Genomic DNA, 10866 nt, shown 5'->3' on the forward strand with positions numbered 1-10866 from the left:
GTCCTATGCAGTTAAGTGGGCCTCGACGTCCAATTGGGGTCTTCAGCCAATCTCATGGCTACGCTGAAGGCTCCTCCTCATCTTCCAGCCGAAGGTTCACCACGACCTTCGCTCCTACCCTCCGGTGCCATGAGTTGATCTTCGGCCTCTGGTCGAAGATACGCTAGTACCTTCGCACCCTTCGATTAGCGGAATTGCCGGTCGACCTTCGGCTGCCGACCGAAGGCTTGTCGTCGCCTTTGCCGATGCGGGTGGCAGGAACCGCAGACGTGCCTTCGGGCTTCGATCGAAGGCACGTCCTGGCCTTCGCCCGCACGGATGAAGGGTATGGGCCAACCTTCAGGGTTCGACCGAAGGTACGCCATGATCTTCGCCTGCATTCCCTGAAACATCCCTGCAACACCCATGAGTGTTTAGCCACTGGTAGACTTTGACTTATCATACGAAGGGGGGGGGGGGAGATCATCCCCAACAAGAAGCTAACATGATACATTGCTGCTTTGAGCAGATTCATCTCGAGGCTAGGGGAGAAGGGACTGCCACTCTTCAAGCTCCTGAAGAAGAACGACCACTTCCAGTGGACACCAGAGGCAGAGGCAGCATTTGAAGAGCTCAAAAGGTACCTCTCCTCCCCTCCCATACAAACCGCGCCTCGACCCGATGAGGAGCTTTTGCTCTATATTTCCTCAACGCCACAGGTCACTAGCGCAGTACTGGTCGTCGAGCGGGAAGGCCTCCAGCGACCAGTATATTACATCAGTGAGGTCCTGCACGACGCAAAGGCTTGGTACCCACAAGCTCAGAAACTGCTATATGTTATCCTAATGGCCTCTCGCAAGCTCAGGCACTACTTTCAGGCTCATAGACTTAAGGTGATTTCCTCATTCCCAATTAGAGAAATTCTCCATAATAGAGATGCGACGGGAATAACAGCAAAGTGGGCAGTAGAGCTCAGGGGATTCGATCTCCAGTTCATCCCTCGAACGTCTATCAAGTCCTAGGCTCTGGCCGACTTTGTGGTCGAGTAGTTGTCCTTCGAGTCCGAGCAGGTACAACGACCAGAGGCAGGCGAGCACTAGACCATGCACTTTGATGGATTGTTCACACTAAAGGGAGCCGGCGCTGGAGTGGTTCTGACCTCACCTACCGGCGACATCCTCAGGTACGTAGTTCAATTATATTTTCCAGCCACTAATAACACTACTGAGTATGAGGACCTCTTGTTTGGAATGCGAGAAGCCTCCACACTTGGGATTAAACGACTACTAGAGATAGGGGACTCGCTACTAGTCATGAACCAGGTGGAAAAAGAGTTTCAATACTCTAACCCAACAATAGTGGTATACCTCACTGAAGTGAGAAGACTAGAGCGACGCTTCATCGGTTTTGAGGTCAAACACGTCCCTCCCAAGGATAACTTCCTAGCTAATGAGCTGACCTGTCTAGCTTCTTCTTGAGAACCTATTCCAGTCGGAATCATTGAAGAAAGACTCTCACGACCATCCACCGTGACCTCAGGCTAGAGGGAAGGGGATGCTCCGCTCAGAAACGGAGCACCCGAGGACAACACCTTTTGAGGTAACGCCTCTTTCGGTGCCGTCGACCTCAGGTGGACATCATGTGGTCGCTGCTCGATTCAAGTACGACCTGGATAGATCAGATTTTGGACTACCTTCAAAATCGACCGGTCCCTGACGATGACACGTTAGCAGAAAAGGTCCTGTGGTAAGCTCGCAGACACTCCCTGGTAAAGGGACGCCTCTACCGCCGAGGGAGTAATGACCTTTTACTGAAATGCATCACTCAGGAAGAGGGGAGCACATTGCTCTCTAATATCCACGGAGGCATATGTAGTAGGAACACTTCATACTGCACCTTGGTCGGAAAAGTATTCCGGTAAGGATTCTATTGTTCCCACTGCCCTCCAGAATGCCTTCCAGCTGGTGAAACGGTGCGAGTCGTGTCAGTACCACGGTCGAAATATCAACCTACCAGCCCAGTCACTGCAAACTATACCACTCTCTTGACCTTTCGCTGTCTGGAGGCTCGATATCGTGGGACCGTTCCCAAAGGTCCCAGGCGGTTTTGAATTCCTATTCGTGGCGATCGACAAATTCACTAAGTGGATCGAGGCTGAGCCCGTCAGGAAGATGACCGCCACAACAGTGATTAAGTTCATATGAGAGCTGGTAGTGCGGTTTGGCAATCATAACCTCATAATCACGGGCAACAAAACTCAATTCGCCAGTAGTTCATTCCGAGACTACTACGAAGAGATCGGGACCATGGTTTAACGCCTCTGTGGCTCACCCACAAAGCAACGAACAGGTTGAAAGGACAAATGGAATGATAGTACAAGGGATCAGAACTCAGGTCTTTGACCGCCTTAAAAGCTATTCAGGATGCTACAAATGACCCCTAGCCGGGTCACAGCCGAAACCTCTTTCTTCCTGGTATTTGGCGCCGAAGCAATGCTCCTCTCCGAAATCGCCCTTCAGTTGCCCCGAGTCAGCAACTACTCGGACAATGACCAGGTGGCATGATGGGAGGATGACATAAACCTGATCGAAGAGTTCCACGATCGCGCTCTAATTCGAGCCGCCCGCTATCAGCAGAGCCTCAGACGCTACCATGACCAAAAGGTGCGGAAGCGAACACTGGTCGTAGGTGACCTTGTCCTTAGGCAAATCCAGAATAAGGCAGGCCAAAATAAGCTCTCCCCCAAATTGGAGAGATCCTACAAAGTGATCGCCATTACCCGGACTGGTGCGGTCAAGCTAGCCTTGGAGGATGGCTATGAATTACACAACTTGTGGAACATCGCCCTGTTGCTCAAGTTCTATGTGTGAGGTCGCTCGAAGATGAGCCTGTTTGTCTATTTTGCACGACCTTCTGGACGAGCGTGGAATATATCTTGTAAGTTCTTAAATGTCAAGAAAGAAAAACCAGACTCTCTGTTTTGCAGGATCTCATGAGCAGCCATGGACTCCCGACATATGGGTTCTCCGACCACAGGACACGACCACACTCGACGACCACTATGGGGGTTGGTGACCAAGATGCTGAACAACCAGGTAGCCGAAGACAAAGACCGCAAAGCCACAAGTCCTTGCTAGGGGCGAGCCACACCAACAGACTTGCCGAGCCACGCACCAAGAGCCCGACTAGCGTGAGGAAGACAACAAGAATAGGCATCCAACCCCTCACGCTTTTTTATTATTCATAAAAGTCAGTACAAAGTTGATGGAAGGATCTGCTGGACTCATGTAATAAGGGAGGATCCATCACCTTCAGAAACTCAAAACCGCGGGATCCCTATTTACCCTTGAAAGAGTCAAGAAACCTCTTTTACTAATCCCTGGAGCGACATCTTACCATTTCGGGGATCGAGCAATGGCCGGCATAAGGACTAGGGAAGGCCGCCGATACAAAGACCCTGCTGGAGCTATTGACCGGCACCGACGCACCTAGCAGACCCTCCTTCCGCTTCTTCTCCAATTTCTCCTCTCCATTGACCTCTTCCTCCAGAAGGCCCCAATTGATCTCCCCCTCGTCATCAGAGACTTCGATGACCTCGGTCGAGGGATCCGCCCGGGCTGGAGACCGAAATGAACCAGAAGAAGGCGGTCCACGATGAAAGAGCAGAAGTATGATGGTCGTCAGCTCCAACATGTCAAGCACCAGCTTCGACCTTGCAAGCGTACCTGCGACGTCGATTGACTCTGGAGGCACTACGATGAGTGAGACCAGTGTCGAAGGCGACTCGGCCCTCACCAAGCCTTCCGAAGCCATCAAGCTCTTCGGCAAGGAAGGAAAGGAGTACGCTATGACCCTGGGGCTTGCCAACACTACTAAGCAGAACGTGAGATATGAAGGAAGACGTGAGGGCAGTCCGAAAGATTGTCAAACACTCTCCTTTTTAAAAAGATCCAAGCGGCACCCCAACAGGTGCAACGGTCAAGCCGCTCGAAATCCGAGGGGGCACACTAAAGGAACTAAAGAGTCCTTCAGGGCCAACAACAATTAATGTCTCTCTCTCAGGACGCTTAAAAGCTTCCCCTGTGATACGAAAACTCGGACTTAAACTTAGAAGTCTAACGACATCGAAACGACCGCTCCCCAGACAGATTACATTTGCTAGGGGCCCAAGGGGTATGATTAGGATGGACCACGATCACAGGGAGGCTTGGGGGCTACTGTCGGTGTATGGAGTATAGGGGTACCCTGGCAAAAGGGTCCCTCAAGCAATATAAGAACCAAGGATGTGTATTTCCTAAAAACTAGTCGGTCGCACGACCAGGGTAGAAAGTCCTGCGACCAGTACGAGGCTTACGTGACCAGCCTCATTGGGACCTCGCCTAAACCCGTGACCAACCTCACTAGTTGCAGGGCCGGGCCTAACATAAACTGTCCAATCACATTTATTTGATATCTAGTCAAGTGTTTTTTTCCTTCCACATGCGCCTTCCCCTACGAACAAAGTCATTAATGGTGCAGAAGGGTAGTGTCTCGTCCCGTGGCATTAAATGCTACGGGGTGGGGCAGTGTAGACCAGCACGACGCCGCACAATGAATGGGACGGTGTCAGCAGGACGGTCAGGCAAGTTGATAACTTCACATACAAGCGGCTGGCAAAGCACCCGAACAAGACGGCGTGACAACCAAAGATCTACGACGCACGACGAGGGGATGTATCAAACCCTCAAGGCAAGTGGGCACGCTTTGTCCTCTATAATGATGACTTGGGTTATATATTAGGATGAGTAGGAGTCCTCTATTTGGACACACGTGTAAGTTCTCCTCCTCTCTCCTATATAAAGGGATGAAGACACTGTTTGTAAGGAAAGAGGGAAAAAACTTGGCAACCAGGTAGAACACCATCTGTAACCCACTCAGATCCTCCATAAAAACAATATACAAGACATAGGGTTATTATCCTCTGAGAGGCCCAAACCTGTATAACTCATCGCGTCTCAAAGTTCTCACACACACAATTCATCTTGTGCTTCACCGAACGCCGGCTCATCAACTCCTTGTGTTCCCGAAACATTGTTCGCGCACCCACTATCTAACATATTCTAGAATCACTGTCAGGGAATAACCCTCGATAGACACTGATAAGTGAGTCCGTCTATATGAGCAGATACAGAGCTTGTATCTGCTCAGCTAGGATGAGAAGTGAATCTCAATTCGAGCTGCACTCCTCAGTCAAGATAAGATCGTATATTTATATTCGCTCATACACGTGAAAATAATAGATACAAACAACCAAATATATTTTTTTTCTAAAATTCTACGTATCCACCAAATCAAACCAATAAGAATACAAACAACCAAATATACCTAACTAAACAGATGGATCTAACTGGCTCAGTCAGATGGGAGTAGTAGCTAAACTTATAATATAAAAGTCATAGTTTATGCTCATGCCATGCTAACCTGATTTCCCGAATTCTGATGCACCGGTTCCGCATCCAATTGGAAATAGGCTAGCCGACATAAGCACGCCCATGCTCACTCTAGCTCAAGTGCTCAACGTGCTAATGTTTATAATACACCGCTTCCACACCCAATTGAAAATAGGCTAGCCGACAGAAGCAAGCCCATGCTCACTCTAGCTCATACACCAGCACTCCACATGCCCGGTTCTCAAGAAAGTCACCGAGGAGGAATGGACAATCCCGCGCTGGTTTTGTAACACCAAAGATGATGTCATTAGCACAATTGATCATGTTGCTAGACAAATTAATTAAGCCAGTGGAAGTCAAAGCTTGCGCAAGTCTTCTCGAGCTTTTGTTCAGCAAGGATCAATGATTAGCAGTGGTATGTAGTACGTGTGACGTGAGGGGAGTAGCTTTCGCACGCTCTGTAGCCGCACCCCATCATCGCCCGTACCTTTCTTTATCAGTGGAGGCTCTTCAGAGTGTCCTCGGCGAGTACTCTCATCATCATCAGTCGTCGCGACTAACGACCCCCAACGCAAGGATTCCACACATCTGGGCTGGATCCGCTGCACAAAGTGGCTTTGCCTGCTTTTGGCTCTCTCCCTTTCTTTTTTCTGCTTCTGTGTACTTTGGCAGCAATGCCGCCTTCGGCTTTGCAGAGCTGAGCCCCAACCATGCACCAGTAGGGCTGGAGTTTTAAGTTGCATTCCCATAGATCGGTATCTAGTGCAGTTCTTTGCGCAGGCTGTCAACTGCTGAAGGGCAAGCAGTGTTCCCCACTGCTCATCATTTATATGATGGATTTGGTCCCCTCCTCCGATCACCCAATCATTTATTTCTTACACTGCTGGCCTAGCAGTGGAAGAAATAGTACTAGCTACTCCACTTACTACAGTGGGTTGTAGTAAACGATGGATTGGATTGGTGCTACATACTGATGATGCACTGCACCTCATCATCTACCATTCTATCTATAAATTCAATCTGCACTCTTACAGATCCATGTATGTTTTCTTACAACAGATGCAACAATGGGCAGATAAACAAGCTAATAACTAACTGCAGTAGGAACTATAATGATGCCAGGTTACTATATGAATTATGAATACGATGATAGCTGAGGCTCTCAACAAAACGCACCCTCTACTTAAATTTGTAACAACGGTTTATTGAGAGTAAGGGTTTGTTTGGTAGAGTTTTTAGAGTAGTTTTTCGGTTGGAATTAGGGGAGCTCTGCTAAACAACAGTTTTCAGCTTTTAGTTCCCTGAGTAGAATCCGTGGGAGTGATTCTCTGAAATAAACTAAAAGTTGGGAAGCTGAAAAAGGCAGCTTCCCCTGATTCACTTCCCGCAGAGAATCACTTCCTCCATATATTTTATTTTAGAAAATCATTTTCAACCACAGAATCACTTCTTCCAGAAAATCACTCCCCGTAGAGAATTTAAATCAGGGAGAGCTCTACCAAACGGACCCTAAGTATACTTCTTCCGATAGTAAATATTTATCACTTTTAACTTTTTACGGTTTTGATGTGCAACCTTGATCATTATTTTTTATTAAAATATAATTATAATATCTAATAAACGTTTTTTCAAAACAAATCTAATTTTTATATTTTCAAATTAATTAATTTAAAAGCTATTGATAGTTAAATTTTAAAATAATAATTAGATTTTAATTAAAATGATAAATATATATGATAGAAAGAAATAAATAGAAAGCATGGGATGAGCACCAAGTATTGAAATTCGTCAGCCCACTTCGTCCAGAAAATAATTGCCCCTATACCCAACTCTTAACTATGGGAGGGGAGCATAAATCCAAGAGAGGAAAAGTACAAGGATGATACTGGGAGCACAGTGGACGGATACAGACATACCTTGGGGCGGGTGCAGAGCACCGCCTCGGCCGCTGGGGTCCGTTGCGTTGCACATTTGCCCGTCTTATCTGCTTGTCCATTTCCAGCGCCTGCTCAGGAGGTCCCCCGTCGCCCCTGCCCGCCTCTTATCTCCCGCAGGGCACAACAGTGCAGCTGCCCTTCTGCTCACTGTTAACTTCATTTACCACCGGGACCGGAACCGGGACTGTGAGCTCACAGCCTTCCTCCTGAGGAACAAGAAGCAAACCTGTTAGCCGTCCTTCGCGTTCGATCAACAGCCCATCTGCGCTTGCACAGCCGTCTGTTCTCAGTTCTCACCTCCGGGAAGCTTGTCCTGCTGTTCACACACCTCTCGGCCCAGATGTGAGTGCATCAGGCTCTGGATCCTTTTCCTCCAAGCTGATGCATCTGTTTCGATCGGTTCTTGCTTGCTAGTTTACAGCGCGGTGATGCATGTAAGTGTCTCCCTGTGCGTGGTGCAGGTCTGACGGCAACGAGTTCGCCGAGCTTCTGTGGGAGAACGGGCAGGCGGTGGTGCACGGCCGGAGGAAACAGCCCCAGACCGCCTTCCCGCCCTTCACTTGCGGCGGCTCCGGCAGCAGCAGAGCTCAAGAAAAGCATCCCGGCAGCGACCCCATGGCCCTGTTGAAGACCGGCGGCCTCTTTGGCGTCGGCGGCATGGCTTCATCGATTCACGACTTCTCTTCAGGCCTAGACGCCACCCGTGGCAACGGCGATCTTGACGACACCGTCCCCTGGATCAACTACCCCATCATCGACGACGACAGCGCCGCCCCTGCCCTGGCAGACAGCTACAGCCCGGATTTCTTCTCGGAGCTCCAAGCAGCGGCAGCCGCGGCGACGAACCTCACCTCCCCGCCGCCTTCTATCCACCACACCGCCAACAACAGAAGTAACCCGGTTGCCACCAGCAGCAGAGAACCAGAAGTCTCAAAGGAAGGCCACCGCATGTCAGCTCCCGCCACCAGGCCCGAGCCACAAGCCGAGTCCGCGGCCGCCAAGCAACCTCGGTCGTCCGGAGAGGGCTTGATGAACTTCGCCCTCTTCTCTAGGCCGGCAGCCATGGCGCGGGCAAGCCTGCAGAGCGCGCAGAGGCCGCCGCCACAAGGCACAGACAAGCCATCCAATGTCACTGTGACTGCAAGCACCCGCATGGAGTCGACGGTTGTCCAGTCATCCTGCGGTCCAAGAACCGCCCCCGCGTTCACGGACCAGAGGACGGCGTGGCCGCAGCCCAAGGAGGTGCGGTTCGCATGCACAGCTGCGCCGACGGCCGCGGCTGGTAACCTGCAGCAGGAGATGCCTCGGGACAGAGCTGGCAACAACATGACTCTGCAGAAAAAGGTTGAGACGAGGATGGCGCCTGAGGTCGCAGTCACGAGTTCGTCTGTCTGCTCCGGCAATGGCGCTGGAAATGGAAATGATGAGTCCTGGCGCCATCAGAAGAGGAAGAGCCAAGCTGAGTGCTCTGCAAGCCAAGATGATGTAAGTAGATGATATGAGATACAGTATATCTGATCTAATCTAACCATACCCTTGTAGAGCTAATGATAGAATTGGTTTTCTTCAGGATCTTGAAGATGACTCCGGTGGGTTGAGAAGATCTGCCAGCAGAGGCACGAAGCGCAGCCGCACCGCGGAGGTGCACAATTTGTCAGAAAGGGTAAGCATGCCACATCCAGTGTACTGATCACTGTACAGGCTCATTCCTGACCTTCAAATGGTGCTGCAATTGTATTGAATGCATTGTAATGCAACAAACCATGCAGAGGAGAAGGGACAGGATCAATGAAAAAATGCGCGCCCTGCAAGAACTCATTCCCAACTGCAACAAGGTACGGCTAGCCATTCTATCATCTTACTTCCTCAGACATCTTTTGATCCCGAAGCATTTCGTGACATCAGATGTATCATCTTTTTGTAGATTGACAAAGCCTCAATGCTGGACGAAGCGATTGAGTACCTCAAAACCCTTCAGCTTCAACTTCAGGTACACTGAAACCACCTAATGCCAAATGTAGCATGATTCTTTCAGATAGATGTATACATAGATGCACTGACAATATGTGGTTCTCTTTGACACACAGATGATGTCCATGGGAAGTGGGCTATGCATTCCTCCAATGCTGCTGCCATCAACCATGCAGCACTTGCAAATTCCCCCAATGGCTCATTTCCCTCATCTTGGCATGGGATTGGGGTATGGGATGGGTCTCTTCGACATGAACAACCCAGGTTGTTCCGCGGCGGTTCCACTTGCCCCCATGCCTGGTGCTCACTTTCCCTACTCAATGATCCCAGGCGCGGTACCACAAGGTCTTGGAATGCCTGGCAGAGACACGGTGCCGATGTTTGGGGTTCCCGGGCAAGCAATTCATTCGTCAGCGTCTAGTGTACAACCATTTCCATCTTTGGCTGGTCTTCCTGTTAGGCCGAACCTGGCCCCTCAAGTCTCAGCCACCATGGCTAACATGGTGCAGGAGCAACAGAAAGGTGTAGCAAATCAACAGCAGCAAAATCTGAATAATGAAGCTAGACAGGAAGCAAACACAGGAGGTCCACAATTACAGACCATCCTGCAGGTAGGATTTCACAAATAATATCAAACAGAGAAAAGCAGCTCGTTATGTTCTTGTCTGCATCTCTTATATCCAATTTACACAATCTTTTCAGGTCGAGAACCAGCATTTTAGTGCACACTCTTCAGCACAAACAGAAAGCTGTCAGTTTCTGGATGGTGGCGGCAACAGGACTAATACTACAGGGAGAAATGGGGCTGAAACATAAACAACGGCCAGTAAGTGTAAGTGTGTGACTCGACCTTAATGTTCAACTTGAGAGATATCACTGCATTTTGCACAAAGTTCTTATCTTAATAAAGTACACGTCTGATGATTTTTCAGGTCCCGACTAACAAGCTCCAGATGTGCAAATTAGCAACTAATCCTGGGAGAACATACCGAGTTTCAAAATCCACTAAGCGGATGTCACTTGAAAAGAGATCTTAATCAATCAAGAGGGAATCGGGCAGGGCGTGCTAGCTTTATCAAGCTATCAGGCTCCAAAATTTTGTGTAAAATGTAGATGGTAGGTGCTACCTGGTTTGCAACCTGCAAGCTGTACTTCTTGACAGCCAATGCAGTTTTCCTTGAGTAGTTTTTTTGCTTCACCGGAGTCTTCTTGGACCAATATATCTTATTTTCCCAAACATATTTTGCGATCATGCGCAAACATCTTGGTCTCCCCATATGAGTACTGGCTCTGCGTTAACTATATATCCTGTGCAAACAATAATGATCTAACAACGATTCAGAGTCACATGCATATACAAATATGTAATCACATTATTTTGCAAATATGTACAAGGAGCCAAAAGATCACTACCATGAAAGTTCTGGGCTTCAGGCAATAGCCAAATTGCGATACAACAGTTAAATATCATTTGAAAATCAAGAAGTAGATAGGAAGCAATTTACTCGATTCTATATGGAACTAAGGGTTCGTTTGGTAGTACTCTTCAA

General features: G+C 48.9%; 1 protein-coding gene across 2 annotated transcripts; it reads left to right on the top strand.

Moving 5' to 3' along the window:
• The first annotated feature begins 7413 nt into the window (after positions 1-7413).
• On the top strand, positions 7414-10578 carry LOC133910344 (transcription factor PHYTOCHROME INTERACTING FACTOR-LIKE 15-like). 2 transcript variants are annotated; one of them, XM_062352824.1, is made up of 8 exons: positions 7414-7687; positions 7807-8830; positions 8916-9008; positions 9115-9180; positions 9270-9335; positions 9433-9927; positions 10019-10142; positions 10249-10578. In XM_062352824.1, coding segments are annotated over exons 1-7 (1860 nt in total). In that variant the 5' UTR covers positions 7414-7685; the 3' UTR covers positions 10133-10142; positions 10249-10578. The 2 variants fall into 2 exon arrangements, with proteins under 2 accessions (XP_062208808.1, XP_062208807.1); XM_062352823.1 differs by having other exon boundaries at positions 7415-7687; positions 10019-10148.
• Positions 10579-10866: the final 288 nt, after the last annotated feature.

The sequence above is a fragment of the Phragmites australis genome, chromosome 1, assembly GCF_958298935.1.
Source record: "Phragmites australis chromosome 1, lpPhrAust1.1, whole genome shotgun sequence".
NCBI lineage: Eukaryota > Viridiplantae > Streptophyta > Magnoliopsida > Poales > Poaceae > Phragmites > Phragmites australis.